The sequence below is a fragment of the Carcharhinus amblyrhynchos genome, chromosome 5 (genome assembly GCF_965287045.1).
Source record: "Carcharhinus amblyrhynchos chromosome 5, sCarAmb.v2.hapA, whole genome shotgun sequence".
NCBI classification, from domain to species: domain Eukaryota; kingdom Metazoa; phylum Chordata; class Chondrichthyes; order Carcharhiniformes; family Carcharhinidae; genus Carcharhinus; species Carcharhinus amblyrhynchos.
The window spans coordinates 83,136,814-83,157,296 of NC_137328.1; the positions used below are offsets into that span (position 1 = coordinate 83,136,814).

General features: G+C 42.0%; 2 protein-coding genes across 3 annotated transcripts in view; one reads left to right on the forward strand and one right to left on the reverse strand.

Moving 5' to 3' along the window:
* Positions 1-1,651: 1,651 nt before the first annotated feature.
* Positions 1,652-20,189, forward strand: glrx (glutaredoxin (thioltransferase)). Its single transcript, XM_080189101.1, has 3 exons — positions 1,652-1,935; positions 18,287-18,403; positions 19,966-20,189. Exons 1-2 carry the CDS (start codon positions 1,729-1,731, stop codon positions 18,395-18,397), a joined length of 318 nt encoding a protein of 105 aa, XP_080045227.1. The 5' UTR covers positions 1,652-1,728; the 3' UTR covers positions 18,398-18,403; positions 19,966-20,189.
* The window catches only part of rhobtb3 (Rho related BTB domain containing 3), a 127,853-nt gene continuing 127,362 nt past the window's right edge, over positions 19,993-20,483 (reverse strand). For both annotated transcript variants that reach the window (XM_080189098.1, XM_080189100.1), the window contains one exon: positions 19,993-20,108. In XM_080189098.1, the coding sequence (XP_080045224.1) occupies positions 19,993-20,108 (116 nt within the window). The remainder of the gene's footprint in view (positions 20,109-20,483) is intronic.

The window sequence follows — 20,483 nt, forward strand, 5'->3', positions numbered from 1 at the left end:
ATTCACACTGGCATCTCATCCTGCTGGAAGAAGTGGGAAATATCTGGGAGGGGGGAAAAAATCCAGTCAAATTCATGCTAATCAGCTGTAAGCTCATTTTGGGTGTGAAGTGGTTTGTGCCATTCAAAAGTGGTTGGGAAGGTCTTTTTTTAAACTTATTATTTTCACAAGTAGGCTCACACTAACACTGCAATCAAGTTATTGTGAAAGTCCCCTAGTCCCCATGCTCCGGCAGCTGTTCCGGTGCACTGAGGGAGAATTTAGCATAGCCAATGCACCTAACCAGCATGTTTTTTGGACTGTGGGAGGAAACTGGAGCATCCAGAGAAAACCCACACAGACACGGGGAGAACATGCAAACTTCACACAGGCAGTGACCCAACATAAGAACATAAGAAATAGGAGCAGGAGTAGGCCATCCAGCCCTTCGAGCCTGCCCCGCCATTCAATAAGATCATGGCTGATCTGTCGCTGCTCAGTTCCACTTTCCCGCCCTCTCCCCATAACCCTTAATCCCCTCTCCTATCAAAAACCCATCAACCCGCGTCTTAAAAATATTTAGCGAGGCAGCCTCCACCACTTCAACGGGCAGAGAATTCCAGAGATTCACCACCCTTTGAGTGAAGAAGTTCCTCCTCAACTCCGTTCTAAACCGCCCCCTTTTATCTTGAGGCTGTGCCCCCAGTCCTACTGTCTTTTTTGAGCGGGAAGAGTCTTTCCACCTCTATCCTATCCATCCCATTCATCATCTTATACGTCTCAATGAGATCTGCCCTCATTCTTCTAAACTCTAACGAGTACAAGCCCAGTTTATTCAGCCTCTCCTCATAGCTCAACCCCCTCAACTCCGGTATCAGCCTAGTAAACCTCCTCTGCACTCTCTCCAAGGCCAAAATATCTTTGCGCAGGTGCAGCGCCCAAAACTGCACACAGTACTCCAGCTGCGGCCTCACCAATGCCCTATACAGCTGCAGCAAGACCTCCCTACTTTTATATTCAATCCCCCTTGCTATGAAGGCCAGTATCCCATTCGCCTTCCTGACCACCTGCTGCACCTGCAAGCTGGGTTTTTGCGACTCATGCACAAGGACCCTGAGGTCCCTCTGCACCGTCGCCTGCTGCAGTTTTTCGCCCTGTAAGTAATAATCCTTCCTACCATTCTTCCTACCAAAGTGGACCACCTTGCACTTGCCAACATTAAATTCCATTTGCCATTTCCTGGCCCATTCGCCCAGCCTATGTAGATCCTTCTGCAGACTCTCCACACCCTCCGCACAATTTGCCGTTCCCCCAATCTTGGTGTCATCAGCAAATTTCGACACTCTACACTCGGTTCCCTCTTCCAGATCATCTATATACCGATTGAACCTGTGTCCCTCCCGCTCTGAAGCAGCAGCGCTAACCACTGTGCCGCCGTTTGGTGCTGGTCACAAATCAGATTTTTGGCTCATTATTTTTCCAGTCACAACACTGATTATCGCACATGATAAGGTAGTAAAATCCCACCCATGAATTTTTTTGGTTAAAAAAGTTGATAACAGTGCAAAATCGACTTTGTCTTTTTGTATTTGTGGTGAATCAAACATGATTGAAAAAACCTCTTCATTGTAAACACATGATTTCAATGAAGGCAGTAAACTTCAAACTCCTCCCAGTCGTGTTGGAGGATCAAGAAGAGTGGTTGGTGATCGGTGCTGACTCATCGAGGTGGCTGGAAAACGAGAAAGAATGGCAGAGGACTATGTGGAGAGCAAAATCCAACCAGATAAAGTGGTTCTTTTCATCAAAGCCACTTGTCCTTACTGTATATCAGCGCAAGATGTGCTTAAGGGCTACAATTTCAAAGAAGACCGTCTACAGATCTACGATATAACTGGCCATTCTCAAATGAAGGATATCCAAGATTACCTACAAAAAAAGACCGGAGCCAGAACAGTGAGTTAATTTTAGGATTTACACCAGTCTCTGCTTTCTTATACCTTGAACCGAAGTTGTAAAATGCGGCAATAGACAGTGATTTTATTTTAATGCAATAATCGCTTTAAACTGCAAGCAGACGATGCGGAAGTAAGATTATCAGAGAAGCTAGGAGAAATCGCCCAGCTTTGTCAGAGGGTGGGGATTTTATCTTCAGAGTGTCTTCTGAGGGAAAACCTTGACGCATTTAATGTAGTAATAATAATGGTGCTTCGTTGGGAAAAGGCGTAAAATCGAGTTAAGACATTCCAAACGAAATGAACCTCTAAACCTTCTTTGTGATTCGATTTCCTGCTGCTTCCGATACAACGGGGAGGGGAAGGGTTTTTGGGGCATCTGATGGCTACTTTTTTTATATATGTATATATGGCTGTCTGCAGATTCTAATCTTGAAACCTACAAGCGATTTCCTTACTCTTTGTCCCCGTTCTTTAATGGCGAGGGCCTCACACAGGGAAGATAACCAGTCTGCGGTTTCATTGTAACTGCAGAGCGAGGCCAGTGTTACACTGTAACCATTCAGCTGGCTTCATTGCTCCTGTATGTAGTTCTGCCTCTCACGCCTAACTCTGTCCGCAGACACTCTGCCTCAGCCCTCCCTGCTCCCCAGCTTTACATTCACCTTTTCATTTAAAAATGAATTTTCTTTCACAACATGTCAGCCCTCTGCTGGAAGTGACGTCAGTCCGTTTTCAAGCCTCGCTAGAAACTGGCTTCCTTTCTACTTTGCTTTAGCTGCAAGTCCATTTGGTGAACGAGAAAGTACGCCGTTAACATTGAGTAATACCTAAATGTTTCACTCACAGGAGCAACATCGTGACACTTGCTTAGTTTAAAAAAAATCACGTATCTAGTGTCTTTCAAGACTCTTTTTGTAAAAAAAAAACTCACCAAGTTAAAGTCCAACAGATTTATTTGGAATCGTAGAACAGTACAGCACAGTACAGGCCCTTCGGCCCTCAGTGTTGTGCCTAGCTATGTCCAAAACCAAGATCAAGCTATCCCACTCCCTATAATTCTGGTATGCTCCATGTGCCTATCCAACAACGACTTGAAAGTTCCTGAAGTGTCCGACTCCACCACCACAGCAGGCAGTCTATTCCACACCCCAACCACTCTCTGGGTGAAGAATCTACCTTGGACATTTCTCCTATATCTCCCACCGTGAACCTTATCGTTATGCCCTCTAGTAACAGCTACATCCACCCAAGGAAATAGTCTCTGCACATCCACTCTATCAATCCCTGTCATAATCTTTATAAACCTCTATTAAGTCCCTCTCATCCTTCTCCACTCCAAAGAGAAAAGCCCCAGCTCCCTCAACCTTTCCTCATAAGACCTACCCTCCAAACTGGGCAACATCCTGGTAAATCTCCTCTGCGCTCTCTCCAATGCTTCCACATCCCTCTTATAGTGAGGTGACCAGAACTGAACACAATATTCCAAGTGTGGTCTTGCTAACGTCTGGAATCATGAACACTTGGAGGGCCACTCCTTTATTAGGTGAGTCACCAGAAGGAGCAACACTCTGAAAGCTCGTGCTAAATAAGCCTGTTGGACTTACCTGGTGTTGTGAGGCTTCTTACTGTGCCCACCCCAGTCCAACACCAGCATCTCCACATCAAGATTCCGTAAAGCACTATACAGTGAAGTATTTTAAAATGTACTCTACGATACTGTATTTCTGGTGGTTAAGTTTATTTTGTGCATTTGATCTCCCAGTTTGGGAGCTTAAGCTGTGTATCAAGCTCATTCCATCTGGAGAGCTCTCCAGTTTAGCCCCCAGTGTGTGCACAGTTAGCTAAGGTGAACTCGCCCCCAGACCTGGTCAGAGCAAATTGGCCAGTGTCCCCAGTCTTTCAATCTGCTAGTGATGGCAGATTTGAAATGGATAAATAGGTAGTTTATCAATTGTGAATAATGTGGGAGAGGGGAAAATGGGGATGAAATGAAGGGTACCAGTGAAACTTCACAGAATACTTACAATGCAGAAGAGGCCCTGCGACCCATCAAGTCTGCACTGACACATAAAAGGCCCTGACCTGCCCACCTAATCCCACTTGCCAGCACTTGGTCCATAGCCTTGAATGTTATGGCATGCCAGGTACTTTTTAAAGGAAATGGGTCTTGTAACCTTAAATGGAACTCTAGTATTACTAGGCTTTTTTCCTTTAGCATTGCAGCGAAGGGTCTGGGAAAGGTGTCCTCACAGTCAGTGTCACAGCAAAGCATTTGTGATTTGTGTTTTATTTTGAAAGAAGGGGTTGACTAAAAAACAACACAAAAATGTGAAAGTCAGGGTCATTATAATAAAGTAAGCAAAGTAGGGTAAAGGAAGCTTGCACAAGGGAGATAAGTTAATAGTATTTGTATATAAGCATTTTTTCTTTGGAAAGAGAATAAATAAGGGGCTTGAGGGTAGGTATGGCAGGAGAGCTCACATCTGTGATGTGCTCTTCCTGTGCAATGTGGCAGATCATTGAAGCTTCAGTTGTCCCTTGTGAACACGTGCAAGAAGTGTGTCCAACTGCATCTACTAGCTAATTGCACTTCAGAACTGGAGCTGAGGGTGGATTCACTGTGGATCGTCCGTGATGCCGAGCAAGTTGTGGTTAGCACGTTCGATGAGGTGGTCATATTAAAGCTGAAAATTGAACATGTAGGGAAGCCGTGGGTGACCACCAGGAAGAGTCGAGGAAAACAGTATTGCAGGAGGCCCTGTGGCCATCTCCCTTTCTAACAGATATACCATTTTGGATACTGCTGGGGGTGATGACTGTTCAGAGGAAAGCAGTGGTAGCCAACTTCGTGGCACTGTTTGGGTCTGCTGCACAAGAAGGAAGAATGGCAGGGATATTGTGGTAGTGGATTCAGTTGTCGATTGGAACAGACAGGCATTTCTGTGACCCAAAAGAGACTCCAGGATGGTATGTACCTCTTTGGTGCCAGGGTCAGGGAAGTCACCAAATGGCTGCAGGACATTCTGAAGGGGAGGGCAACAAACATATTGTGGTACATAATAGCACCTCTGTTGTAGGTAGAAAAAGGGATGAGGTGCTGCAAGCAAAATTTGGGGAACTAGGAAGTAGATTAAAAGACAGGACCCAGAAGGTACTATTCCCTGGATTACTTGCTGGTGACTATTAGAAGGTTAGCCCTGATGAACGTGTGACAGGAGGGAGGGCTTTTGATTTTTTTGGATATTGGATTGTTATGGGGGATGTTGGGACCTGTAGAAGGTGGACGTGTTGCACTTGAACTGAAATGGGACCAAAATCATTGCAGAGAGGTTTGCTGGTGCTCTTGGTGAGGGTTTAAACTAATTGGGGTGGGATCCTCAGTGAAGATTCAGCACAGGGAGATGCACAACCAAAACTAGAAGAGACAGCAAGTGAGTCAGGAAGGGATAGAAGTTATAGAACAGTTGAGACTCAAGGAAATTTGACAAGATTGGATGATATTCATTTTAATGTAAGGAGCCTGATGAACAAGGCAGATGAGTTGAGAGTGCGAATTAAAACATGGGGATATGGTGTCACTGAGACATGGTTGAGAGGGGAGGTATTGTCAGCTCAATAGTCCAGAATGGAGGATAGTCAGGTGAGGCAGAAGAAAGAGGTCTTAAAAAAAAACAAGGGGGGATTGTCACATTTTGATCAGGGTATCAATTATAGCAGTAAGAATGAATAACCTCTTAGCTTTTCAAATGAAACTATTTGCATAGAACTTAAAAGCCAAAAAGGAGCAATTACATTGGTGGGAGTGTTTTATAGCCCACCACCAGTACAAGAGAAATTGAAGGCCAGTTACGTAGGCAAATTTCAGAGAAATGTAAAAGTAATAGAGTGGTGATAGTGGGGGATTTCAATTTCCCCAACATTAAGTGGAGTAGGCATTGTGTGAGAGGTTTTGAGGGAACAGCATTCTGAAAATGCATCCAAGGGAGCTTTTTAATTCAGCAAGTAGGTCCTACAATTTTGGGTAAAGAAGCTGGGCAAGTGGTTGTAGAATGAGTGGGGAAATATTTTGCAGACAGCGATCATAATTCCAATAAAGAATGTTGTGGACGAGGATGGGACTGAAATCAAGTTCTGGGTGGCATGGTGATTAGCACTGCTGCCTCAGTGCCAGGGATCCGGTTTCAATTCTGGCCTCGGGTCACTGTCTTTGTGGAGCTTGTACATTCTCCCTGTGTTTGCACGAGTTTCTTCTGGGTGCTCTGGTTTCCTTCCACAGTCCAAAGATGTGTGGGTTAGGTTGATTGGCCATGCTAAATTGCCCCTTTTAATGTCAGAGGGATTAGCAGGGTAAATATGTGGGGTTACAGGAACAGGGCCTTGGTGGGATTGTGATTGGGCCGAATGGCCTCCTTATACACTGTAGGGATTCTATGATTCTAAACTGTGGGGAGGCTGATTTTAATAAGATCAGGTCTGATTTTACCAGAATGGATTGGAACCAGAAACTTAAGTAAGTTTGACATAACAATGGGATACACTCAAGAAGGAAATAGGGAGAGTACAAGGCCAATACATTCCAATAAAGAAAAATGGAGGGACCAACAAATCCAGTGAACCTGGATATTGAGGGATACAGCACTGGATAAAGAGAAAAAAGGCTTATGGCAGCCATCAAAGACTCAACTGCAGAAACTCTTATGGATGCACTTTCAGAATTCCGCTCCCTTAAAACAGACTAATCCAGTTAATGTTGGGGAAGTTGAAATCCCCCCACTATTACTACCCTCTTTCTTTCATATTTCTCTGAAATTTGAGAAACTCTGGTGGAGCATAGAAGAGGGAACTTAAAACAGAAATTAGGAGATCAAAAAAAGGACATGAAAGGAAAATCCTAAACTGCTTTCCCAGTAAGTTGAGGATAACCAAGGAAAGAGTAGGGCCCATTAAGGACCACAGTGGTAATTTGTGTGTGGAGTTGGAGGTCATAGGTAAGATTCTAAATGAATATTTTGTGTCAGTGTTCACTAGTGAGAGAGACGATATAGGTATGGAAGTAAGGGCGTGATACAATTAAAGACATTTACATCGACAGAACAGAGGTTCTGACAGGTTTAAAAGTAAATAGATCTCCTGGGCCTACTGTATCTCAGGTTATTGAGTAAGACAAGGTAGGAATGGCATGGGCTCTGGTTCTAGGAATTTAATTCCTCTCTGGCCACAGGAGAGATGCCGGAGGCCTGGAAGACAGCCACTATGGTACTATTATTCAAGAAGGGATAAACCAGGAAACTACAGGCCAGTCAGTCTAATCTCTGGTCAGGAAACTGTTGGAAGCAATTCTGCAAATTAATCTGAGGCAGGGATTAATTAAAAACTGTTTTTGTTAAGGGAAGGTTATGCCTTATCAACTTGATTTGAATTTTTTTTTGAAGCGATGACCAGATGTATAATGAGGGCAATGACTTCAGGGCTTTTGACATGGTCCCATATGAGAGACCAATAGCAAATATAAGACAGGAAATTTGGTGAATTGGTTGAGTGGCAGGAAACAGAACATGAGCAGTGGCCAACCTTGCAGTTTCATGTTCTGCCTTTTAAAGGTTTGAATGTAGTATTTCCATTTGATTCAGAATCTGGGCCATTTATGTTCAGGAATATCATTGTTGATTTTGCCAAGGACTGTGTAATAGATCAAGGGTGACCTGATGAGGCTTGAATCAACAAAGGCTTTATTGCCAAATGTACAAGTTCAGACTAGATTTCAATGCAACTGCTCTACTCGACTGCCTGACTCCAACTGCGAGTTCCTCCTCAACCTATGGTGTACATCCTCCTGCTGATTGGCTGAGCTTTATTTTTTGTTTATTCATTTGTGGAACACGGGCATCGCTGGCTGGCCAGCATTTAATGGCACCAGGTTTCAGTCCAACCGATTTATTTGATAGTAAACTCACTAGCTTTTGGGTTAGCCCCTTCATCAGGTGAATGAAGAGTTCTGGCCTCAGACAGAGTATATAAAGCACAGACAGTTTACAGATTACTGATTAGACTGCGAATCTCGCAAGAAAGCGGTGTAAAGATTTGCATTCTAATCAGTAATCTGTAAACTGTCTGTGCTTTATATGCTCTGTCTGAGGCCAGAACTCTCCATTCACCTGACAAAGGGACAAACCCGAAAGCTAGTGAGTTTACTATCAAATAAATCGGTTGGACTGAAACCTGGTGTTGTCAGACTTTTTACTGTGTTTACCCCAGTCCAACGCCGGCATATCCACATCAGCATTTAATGCCCATCCATTGTTGCCCCGAGGGCAGTTGAGAGTCAACCACATTGCTGTGGCTCTCTGTAGACCAGGCTGAGTAAGGACAGCAGATTTAGACCCCATATCTAAAGGAGGATGTGCAGGCTTTGGAAAAGGTCCAGAGGAGGTTCTCAAGAATGATCCCTAGAATGAAGAGTGTGTCATAAGAGGAACGGTTGAGGACTCTGGGTCTGTACTTGTTGCAATTTAGAAGGATGCAGGGGGATCTTATTGAAACTTGCAGGAGACTGTTTGGCCTGGATAGAGTGAATGTGGAGAGGATGTTTCCGCTAGTAGGAAAATCTAGAACCAGAAGGCACAATCTCAAGCTGAAGGGATGATTCTTTAAAACGGAGAAGAGGAGGAATTTCTTCAGCCAGAGAGTGGAACTCTTTGCCGCAGAAGGCTGTGGAGGCTGGGTCATTGAGTGTCTTTAAGACACTCAGCTGTTTTTTTCACACTGCTGCCACTCAGAAATTAAGGAAATGAGAACAGAAACCTGACATGGTGTGAATAATTGACATTCTCTAATAATTACTTAAGTTTGTGTTTGCCGATTGGAATAGAACATGTTATTTTGTTAATTGGGACTTTTTGAAAACCCCTTATGTTGCATGGTGACATCAGTAAAACCTTTTTTTGCAAAGTTTTCTTTTCCATTCATTGTGCTGTAACCATGCTGTGGAAACAAAAGGAAGCCATTTAATGTGTCTTCTTCGTCCACGTGCTCTGAAGGAGCAATTCACTAGTGCTGCTCCCCATTGCCCTGCACATTCTTTTCGGACATAATAAAATTCCCTCTTGAATGTCTCGATTTGAAGTAGCCCCCACCATACTTGGATAGTGATTTCTAACCTTAACCACTGCATAAAAGGTTTTTCCTCATGCGCCATCACTTCTTTTGTCTGTTACCTTAAATCGGTGACCTCTTGCTTATGATCCTTCCATGGATGGGAGCCATTTCTCCCTATTTTCTCTGTCTAGACGCCTCATAATTTTGGGCACCACCATCAAATCTCATCTCAGCTTTCTCCTTGAAGGAAAGTCATCCTGTCTACATAACTGAAGTTCCTCAGTCCAGGGACTGAATGGTCCCTGGAACCATTCTTGTGAATCTTTCCTGGACTTTTTCCAATGCCTTCATGTCCTTCCTAAAGTATAGTGCCCAGAGCTAGGTATGATACCTCAGTTGAGGCTCAACAAGTGTTCTATCCAAGCTTAATGTAATATGCTCTTGTAATCTCTGCTGCTATTAATAAAACCTAGATGTTGTATGCTTTATTACCTGCTCTCCCCTGACTTCAATGATTTATGTGTGTATATAGCCAGATGCTTCTGTTTCTGCAACCCCTTTAGAATTGTATCCTTTATTATATATTGTCTGTCCACATTGTTCTTGCCGAAATGAATCATCTCACACTTTTCTGCCATAAATTTTGTATGCCTGTTTCACTAATTGTCTAAGCCCTTTTGACTTTCCACATTCCTCGCAGTTCACAAGTTTTGTATCGCCAGCAAATTTTGAAATTGTGCCCTTTTTTAAATCTAAATCCTGCATATTAATGTATAACTAGAAGAGTGGGATCCTAACACTGACCTCTGGGGAACTCCATTACAACCATTCAATACAATTACTGTTACTAGAGGTAGTGCTTGGTAGACTAACAGACTGAAGGTAGACAAGTCCCCGGGACTGGATGGAATGCATCCCAGGGTTCTGAAAGACATGGCAGAAGTAACAGCAGATGTGTTAGTAGTTATTTATCAAAATACGCTGGACTCTGAGGAAGTGCCGGCTGATTGGAAAACAGCTACTGTTACGCCGCTGTTTTAAAAAAGGTAGCAGACAAAAGGCGGGTAACTACAGGCCGGTTAGCTTAACATCCGTAGTTGGAAAAATGCTAGAATCCATCATTAAAGAAGAAATAGCAGGACACCTAGAAAAGAACGGTTCGATCAAACAGACGCAGCACGGATTTGTGAAGGGGAAGTTGTGTTTTAACGAATTTACTGGATTTTTATGAAGATGTGACTAGTAAGGTAGACAGAGGGGAACTAGTGGATGTGGTAATTTTTAGGTTTCCAGAAGGCGTTCGATAAGGTGCCTCTCAAAGTTGCTGCAGAAGGTTAGGGTAATAAGAACATAAGAACATAAGAAATAGGAGCAGGAGTAGGCCATCTGGCCCTTCGAGCCTGCTCCGCCATTCAATAAAATCATGGCTGATCTGTCGTGGCTCAGTTCCACTTTCCCGCCCTCTCCCCATAACCCTTAATCCCCTCTCTTATCAAAAACCCATCAACCTGCGTCTTAAAAATATTTAGCGAGGTCGCCTCCACCACTTCAACGGGCAGAGAATTCCAGAGATTCACCACCCTTTGAGTGAAGAAGTTCCTCCTCAACTCCGTGCTAAACCGCACCCCCTTTATCTTGAGGCTGTGCCCCCTAGTCCTCCTGTCCTTTCTGAGCGGGAAGAGTCTCTCCACCTCTATCCTATCCATCCCATTCGTCATCTTATGTATCAATGAGATCTCCCCTCATTCTTCTAAACTCTAACGAGTACAAGCCTAGTTGATTCAGCCTCTCCTCATAGCTCAACCCCCTCAACTCTGGCATCAGCCTAGTAAACCTCCTCTGCACTCCCTCCAAGGCCAAAATATCCAGAGTTGGGGGTAAAGTGTTAGTGTGAATTGAGAATTAGTTGTCTAACAGGAAGCAGAGAGTTGGATTCAATGGGTGCTTTTCTGGTTGGCAGTTGGTGACTAGTGGGCTGCCGCAGGGATTGATGCTGGGGCCTCAACTGTTTACCATTTACATAGACGATCTGGAGGAGGGGGCTGAGTGTAGGGTAACAAAATTTGCTGATGACACGAAGATGAGTGGAAAAGCGAATTGCGTGGAGGACACGGAAAGTCTGCAGAGAGATCTGGATAGGATGAGTGAGTGGGCGAGGACCTGGCAGATGGAGTATAACGTTAGCAAATGTGAGGTTATCCACTTTGGAAGAAATAATAGTAGGATGGAATATTACTTAAATGGTGAAAAGTTGCAGCATGCTACTGTGCAGAGGGACCTGGGGGTCCTTGTATCTGAATCACAAAACTCAGTCTACAGGTGTAGCAGGTGATCAAGAAGGCAAATGGAATGTTGGCCTTTATCGCGAGGGGAATAGAATATACAAGCAGGAAGGTCTTGCTGCAACTGTACAAGGCACTGGTGAGGCCGCAACTGGAGTACTGTGTACAGTTTTGGTCCCCTTATTTGCAAAAGGATATATTGGCCTTGGAGGGAGTACAGAGAAGGTTCACCAGGCTGATACCGGAGATGAGGGGGTTGGCTTATGAGGAGAGATTAAATAGATTGGGCCTAGAGTTTAGAAGGCTGAGTGGGGGGGGATCTTATAGAGACTTAAGGAGCTAGATAGGATAGAAGTAGACAAATTATTTCCACTTTAGAAAGGAAACCAGAACTAGAGGGCACAGCCTCAAAATAAGGGGGGGGGGTGCAGTTTAGAACAGAGTTGAGGAACATCTTCACTCAAAGGGTGGTGAATCTCTGGAATTCTCTGCCCATTGAAGTGGTGGAGGCCACCTTGTTGAATTTGTTTAAGTCACGGGTAGATAAATTTCTGATAGACAAGGGAATTATGGGTTATGGGGAGCAGGCAGGAAAGTGGAACTGATCCACTTCAGATCAGCCATGATCTTATTGAATGGCAGGGCAGGCTCGAAGGGCTAGATGGCCTACTCCTCCTATTTCTTATGTTCTGATTCCTTCAGTTCGAAAACATGCATCAACCACTATTCTATTTCCTGTTACTCAGCCAATTCTGTATCCATGTTGCTACTATCCCATTTATTTCATAGGTTCTAACTTTGTAGCACTTTTCAAAATTATGTAAATCTCATCAACCCACTATTACCGCATCAAAAAATTCTAACAATAGGGTCCCCTAAAAAATCTGTTCAGGCTTTCTTTAATTTAGCAACCCTTGCCCAAGTGAACTATTTATTGTTTCTAGAAGCTTCCCCACCACTGAGGTTAAACTGACATACTGCACTTTTTAACAAGGATACAACAGTTCAATTGAATATAAAAGTAGGGAGGTCTTGCTGCAGCTGTATAGGGCATTGGTGAGGCCGCAGCTGGAGTACTGTGTGCAGTTTTGGGCGCCGCACCTGCGCAAGGATATTTTGGCCTTGGAGGGAGTGCAGAGGAGGTTTACTAGGCTGATACCGGAGTTGAGGGGGTTGAGCTATGAGGAGAGGCTGAATAAACTAGGCTTGTACTCGTTAGAGTTTAGAAGAATGAGGGGAGATCTCATTGAGACGTATAAGATGATGAATGGGATGGATAGGATAGAGGTGGAAAGACTCTTCCCGCTCAAAAAAGACAGTAGGACTAGGGGGCACAGCCTCAAGATAAAGGGGGGGCGGTTCAGAACGGAGTTGAGGAGGAACTTCTTCACTCAAAGGGTGGTGAATCTCTGGAATTCTCTGCCCGTTGAAGTGGTGGAGGCTGCCTCGCTAAATATTTTTAAGAAGCGGGTTGATGGGTTTTTGATAAGAGAGGGGATTAAGGGTTATGGGGAGAGGGCGGGAAAGTGGAACTGAGCCACGACAGATCAGCCATGATCTTATTGAATGGCGGGGCAGGCTCGAAGGGCCAGATGGCCTACTCCTGCTCCTATTTCTTATGTTCTTATGTTCTTATGTTCTTATTCTCCAGTGCTCTGCTACCTCCCAAAGTCGAAGGAAGACTGGAAAATTATGGCCAGTATCTCCACTATTTCCACTCTCTTCTACATGCTTAGATGCATCTCATTTTGCATCTGATCCTAAATCAGTTTTAAGTGAGGTAGCTTATCCAATTATTCTCATCAATTTTAAACCTTTCTAGTGTCTGCATTATCTCTGACATCATGATTGTCCAGGTTTTCTTCTATGCAAAGTATTAATTTAATATTGACACCTATGTGCATAAATTTCCCTTTTGGTCCTTAATTGCCCCTATCCTTTTACTAAGTATGTGCCTATATAAGACATTGGGATTTCTTTTTATGCTAGCTGCCAGTTTATTTTCATACCGTCTGTTTGTTTCCCCTCCAAATCCTCTATATTTCATCAGGTTCTTGGTTGTATTGTTCACCTGACATTTGTCATAAGCACACCTTTTCTTCATAATCTCTCATCTTGGTCTCTCTTACCTCTGTCATTCATGGAGCTCCTTTTCTTGAGATAAATGCATTTTTTAAAAAACTCAACAAATGCATATTGATTGGTGTAAATGTTTAATCTATGGCACACAAAATCAAGCATCAGCAGCAGAGTATCAGGAGTTATTTATTGAGTGACAAAGAATGGCCAGTTGCTTCTAAATTGCCACTTAAGCTTGTTGCAGCCTACTCTAGCTGGAAGTGCAGGAAAGTAATCAATTGTGAGATTGGCCCACTAGACTAATTTACAGTCTGTAACATCAATCTCCATGTTGGAGGTAATCAGCATTTTTACTGGGACTAATTGGTGATTCCCCTTGCAAATGCAGAGAATTTGCATTGTGGTTTTGAATGATGAGACCCATTTGCCCAGTGCCATTCCTCCTATGACTCAATTTATAAATAATGGGTGGGGAAATATGAGCTAGTCTGTCAGGCTGTTTGCACAATCACAATGGCTGCAGCATGACTAGACGCATTCCTTGTTGCTCTCTCCTCAAACAATCTTGTAATATTCTACATCTAAAAACCCAGTGCCAATAAGGGCAAGAATTTTCCTTTGAGTTGTACATGATGCCATCTCTTTTCAAGCTGAGCACCGGCCCAGGTGCCTCTTGAAAGAATACAGCACCGGTTAGCAACACATTCCAGGTTTGTCCACACCTGTTAACTGCTTTTGTGTTTGTTGTGGTGCTAGAGTCGACTCCAGCTCCAATTGTACCACAAGATGCTATGCTACGTAACAGAGTTTTGCAGTCCCTGCCACAAACATGATCCTTTTTTCTGTTAACAGACTGAGGCTGAACAAGATTGTTTGCAATGTTGTCATATTGTTCCCAAGGTGAACTATTATTACTAAGGCCATCAGTTTCCACACAATTAATATCACCCTGCCTCACCTGCATATCCGCTGAAACCCTCATGCTTTATATCTAGACCAATTATTCCAGCACGCATGGATAGCCTCCCATGTTGTCTTCTGTAAACTAATCATGTAAAACTCTGCACATGTACATGTACGAACTCACACCACGTCACATTCACCCATCCTGCCTGTGCTCACTGACTTCTCTTGTTTCAAGTTTCAGCTGTTTTTTTTCAAATCTTTCCATGGCCCCTTCCCTCTTGATAAACCCTGGTTTTATTCACTGCAGCTTTGGTGACAGTGCCTTCAGCTGCCACAGCTCTGAGATCTGGAATTCCCTCCCTAAACTCTGTTTCTGTTTTCCTCATCTTTAAGATGCTTATTAGAATATGATCATTTCATCTGCCATATTATCTTCTGCATGTCTTGGTGTTGAATTTTGCTTAGAAGTGCTTTTGTTGTTGTGAAATACATTTTCTAAAGGCTTTCTGAAAGTCTTTAGAAAATCCACTCCACTGGTTTTCCTTCATCCAGTAGCCTAGTGATAAAAGTCCAATCCATTCTGTAAAACAAGCTTCTTTTCTGGAAGCTAAGCTGAATATTTCTAATAATTTCTTTCTTTCAATTCCTTCAAATTGTTTTTGAATGATGCATGCTTGAATTATATGCCTCTAGTTCACTGGCTTTGATTAATTAGTCTCCTCTGAAAACAGGAACTACATGAGCTGCCTTGCAATCTAAGGACACTACCAATTGATCTATGGAATATAAGCATTAGAGTAGGCCATTTAGCCCTTTGACCTTGCTCTCCCATTCAATAAATCACAGAAGATCTGATTATTGACTCCCTTGTCAACCAACATTCTGTCTATTAATTTCAGTTTGTTCAGTGACCCAGCTTCCACTGTTGGGGTACAGAATTCCCCAAATAAACAACACTCAGAGAATTCCTCCTCGCCAATCTTAAATAGGAAACCCCTTATTTTGATATTGTGCGTCTCAGCTCTAGATTTCCCCATGAGTGGATGCATCCTCTCAGCATCAGATTTCTCTTGAGTCCTCTCAGGATTTTGTATGCTTCAATAAGATCACCTCTTCTAAATTCCAATGAGTATATGTTCAACCTGCTCAACCACTCTTCAAGACAAATCCTTCATCCCAGAAATCAACCTAGTGACCTTTCTCTGAACAGCCTCCAATACATATGTATCAAAAATCCATCTTAATTTCTTATGGAAGAAATATGCATTTCTGCAGTGCAAACTACTTTGACCTTAAATTAAAGTTTTACTTTTTGTTTTACAAAATCCCCTCATTTTCATTTCAATCAATTGCCATTTCTTTGACAAAATGTTTCAGTTATTCAAAACCTAACAAATTGATGTCTGGTCAATTATTGCAATTAAAGTTTATAAGATTATGATGTTTTGGAATTATATAGTTAAATTTGGGATAAATGAAGAGGGTTATGTAACGCGTTTTACAGTCTGTTTGACAGGGAACATGGGTGGTTTGACTGTTAGAGGTCAAAGGAAGGTTTAGACTGTTTTACTGAGAAGAAGGTGCTTGGAGGGGTGGGGGGCAATTTTTCCAACTTGAATAAAATTTTGTCGAGCTGGTTCACATGTCTGAGATATTGAATTTCACACATCAAACTAGTGTGTCTTGTGCTAAATTACTTTTCAATTTTGTTATGATCGCCATAGTCTGAGTTTGGCATGAGTACACTCGAGCGCTCAAAAGTTCCAGAAAAGGTGATGTTGGTATCCGGTTATAAGCAATCGTTCTGGAAATTGTCCTTTTTCCACTTCTAGGATTAAGGACAGCTAATTAGCATTTCTACTTGGATGTAAGAATAATGTGTTCCATCTTGCTATGGGTAAGAGAACATTTTTGGGATTGCGCTACGGTCAAATTAATGATAATCGGAGATAAGAGGACAAAAAAGGCTGCTTCACTTTGCAAGACGCTATATGCAGGAGGGAGATGGTCTCTCATTGAAGTGAAACCACCTTCTGTAGATTCCAGGAGATTAGTTTTCTCCCTGGCCAAACTAGAATTAATCATTGGAACAGGCTTTACTGCTGGTTGTGGATTTAAGAAATTCTTTGAAAAATGAGGAAAGTATTTCTGTGAAACTGAGATACAGGAACTTGTTGGGTATAACGTTGCCTGTTTGCTAACACAGGACTGTGATTCCATGAATGGGTGATGTGTGCAAAAAGGGAATGTCACTTTCTAAAGGCTAAAGTATAAGTTAGAATCATATAGTGCAGAAGAGGCCCTTCGGCCCATCAAGTCCATGTCAACACATTAGAAACACCTGAACTCCTACCTAATCCCATCTGCCAGTACTTGGCCCTTAGCCCTGAAATTTTAAGATGTGCCAAGTGCTCATCCCGATACTTTTTAAAAGATTGTGAGGTGACCCACCTCCATCATCCTCCAAGGCAGCGCATTCCAGACCATCACCACCCTCGCATCATTCCCTTCCCTGCTGCCCCCCAACCTTTTGCCCTCACCTTTGGACCTATGTCCCCTCGTGACTGACCCTGTCAGTTGCCTACAAAATTATTTTAACTTTTACTGTAATAAATGACTTGGTGAAATCTGCCATGTCGTTCTTTCAGCTATTAACTTCAGTCTCTATGGAGATCATAACAAAATCGAAAAGTAATTTAATACAAGACACACCAGTTTGTGTGAAATTCAATAGCTCAGATATGCAAACCAGCTCGACAAAATTTTATTCAAGTTGGAAAAAGTTTCTCCTTGGTAGATATTCTATATTCATCATATAGTAATAAATATCTGCCCATTGTTGAAGCTCCAAGGTAATCTTAAGTATGGCTTGAAATGCTGGCCCTCCTTGCTACCCTATTACAACAATGTAAGCAATTATCTGGTAATTATTCCCATGTACAACAAAAAGGATTTGGCTTTCTTGCCTTTAATTACATCACGACTCGTGTATTTCTCTTTCTCTCTTACAGGGTGGACTGTCAAACTTCAAGCAAATTCTTACAACCTCCCCCTTCCAAAAAAGCCATATTAACAATCCATAAATATTGATTTACTTGTATCTCACAATTGTTGTGAACAATACAACATTTTACATTGTGTGAATTATATGTAAATTTCCTCCCTTTTTTAAATAAGGAGATTCAAGTGTGCTTTCACTCATTTCCTGTCTAACTGTAGCAACACTAATGATATTCAATTCCCTTGCAATAAAGGCCAACATTCCATTTGCCTTCCTAGTCACTTGCTGTACCTGCATGCTAACCTTTACTGATTCATGCACCAGACCATCCAGTTCCTGCTATCCTGCAGCATTCAGCAGGCTTAGTCACTTTCTCTCCCATTTAAATAGATTTTGCTACCAAAATGGGCAACCTAACATTTTACCACAATTCATCTGCTAAATTTTTTTCCTCCTCACGTAACCTATCTATATCCCTTTTCAAACTCTTGGTACGCTCATCACAACTTGCTTTCCTGCTTCCTTTGTATCATTGTTAATATAAAATGTAAATAGTTGAGGCCCCATCATAGATCCCTGTGACACTCCACTGGTTACATTTTGCCAACCTGAAAGTGATGTCTTTCCTGACTATTTCCTAATAGCTAATCCTCAATCTATGCTGATATATTGCCCCAAAACCATTGGTTATCTGTGGCACCTTCTCAAATATCTTTTTGGAAATCTAAATACACAGCATATACTGGTACACTTTCATCCTTCCCTACTTGGTATATTTATGAAGAGGTTTGCATGTCCCATCCATTCAATCGCCATTGCATGGCTGATATCTGTGCCAGTCATTGCAATCTATTTTTTTGGCAATAATAGAAACTATGCCAAGCTGAACAAGATTCTTATTGATGAACCTGAAGAGAGATGAGGGTTTGTATTAAATGTGCAAATTGAGTTCTTTTTTTGATTAAAAGCAATACTGACTCTTGTAGGTGCCCCGTGTGTTCGTTGGGACTGAATGTGTTGGAGGTGGTTCGGATGTTCAGCAGCTGGAAAAGGATGGATTGCTGAAAGGCAAGCTGAGTGCCATTGGTGCCATATAATCCCAGGTAAACTGAACTGACTCTGGAATTGAGTATGCAGTGCAATCTCCAACCCGCAGGTGGCATCTGTTGCACAGAGCTTTGGTGCCAGAAAGCTGTTTGTGAACAGGCACACAAGTTTTTACTGTGAAAATCCCCTAGTTACCACATTCCAGTACCTGTTTAGGTACACTGAGGAAGAATTTAGCATGGCCAATGCATCTAACCAGCATGGAATGTGGGAGGGAACCAGAGCACCTGGAGGAAACCCACACAAACATGAGAACATGCTCACTTCAAACAGACAGTGACCCAAGCTGGGAATTGAATCCAGGTCCCTGGCACTGAGGCAGCAGTGCTAACCACTGTGCTGTCAAGGATTTTATTAGAAAAAATATTGCTGTTTCAAAACAAACTACCATGCCAAACTCACCTCCTGGTTCAAATCAGAAAAATTGTGCTTAGCTGTTGTTTGTTTGAATTTGATGTGCTGCTTCAAGCAATTCTGGCAGAAAAGCATCCCTTGCTTCAATTGCTGTTTGGGAGGTTTAAATAAATTCCTAAACACTCTGGTCATTTTAAAATGATCACCTCATTTGGAAAACAGTAATTTCTTACTCAGTCTGTTAATATATTAATAGAGAATACATTAAGTTTTTAAATTTGAAAATACCAGATGTGCACATCAGCTTGGGATGATGAGTTAATGTCTCAGGTGTAGTGCCTCTGTTGTAGTTTTAACGTGTTTGGAGTCTTCATGTCTGACAAAGGATCCATACTTGAAAGATTAAGCTGCATTTTTCTCTTTACAAATGCTGACTGATCTGTATATTTCCAATATTTTCATTGCCTAATGTCAATTATATATAAATAGTTGAATTGGGTTTGTATCATCCAATAACAGTTTCACACTTCTGTAGAAAGCATGTTAAGTGTAAACACTACATTACCACTGCAAGACTAGCTTGTTAATATCACATTCTTATTCAGTAGTTCATGCAAGACAAACTAAAAAGGAAGTTTCTTCAGCCAGGTAAAATTTTTGTTAATTATTTGAAGATATTGAAATTCTAGAGTTATACCTTAGTTAAAATCTCAGCATGGAAAATATTCCATTCTGTCAAAAAAGCAAGCCATCAAACACCATCCTATCTGTTGTCTGGCCCAGTTCTTGGGGAGCACAGAGTGCAATGATATATGTGGGTGAACTACCTATCACACCAATCACCCTAACTGACTTGGAAATGTAAGTAGTAAAAAGTTTTGTGTGTATGATGAGCATCACTATTTATTCTAATATCTATCCACAGGAAGGATAAGAAGGTACATTTGTATGGGCATAATCATAAATTCATTATTGATAGACTGGAGCTATCTGCCTTGGTGATGGAAAGGAAAGGTGTTCCAGAATTTAATCCAAGATGTGGTTGGATTTGTCATGCCAACAGAACAAGCAGAACATTGGTGAACGTGAATGCAGCAGTTTCTTCAAGCTTGTGTTCATTGAGTTTGATGTAGCTTGCTTTTGTCCCTTTTTCTTTCTAATGTAGCACAAGGATTCTTTAAATGTCCATCTTTACCCTCAATAGGTATCCTTTGATCTGGTTAACAGACGGTTACATGAGAATACAACGTGATCTCCCGGAGTGAATGCGATGCCTGTATTCGGTGAGCTCCTGCAAGTAGGAACTCGAAGGCCATCTGTGATTTTCTACAAACACTTGCTCTTCATCTGCATATAAATGTAATAAATGGTTAAAATTAATCATGCTGTTGCCACTGAACCTTATTTTAATAAACTAATTTGATCCTGTCTGATGGACTCTGTTTGAAAGTTCACACAACAGTTATCTAATTAAGTAAATAAAAAAACTTGCAGTTCCTACTGTTAGATATTACATTACAGGAAAGGGAGTGCCAAGGAACACATTTCAAATAACACTTCGTTTACCATTTTAAGTTTTTTAAAAACTCCTGTTTTTTTTGTGAAAGCAATGATGCTGCAAAATAGTAGATTCTTAAAATTGCAATGACGTAATTCTATTTAATCAAGTAGGAACTCTTTTTCCACTTCAGAAAATCAATATCACAATAAGTATTGTTGCAA

Bases quoted from the DNA above. Each gene is read 5' to 3' on its own strand.
- glrx (XM_080189101.1), top strand. From the start codon at position 1,729: ATGGCAGAGGACTATGTGGAGAGCAAAATCCAACCAGATAAAGTGGTT. The intron at 1,936-18,286 runs GTGAGTTAATTT...TGACTCTTGTAG, and splicing joins AAAAGACCGGAGCCAGAACA to GTGCCCCGTGTGTTCGTTGG.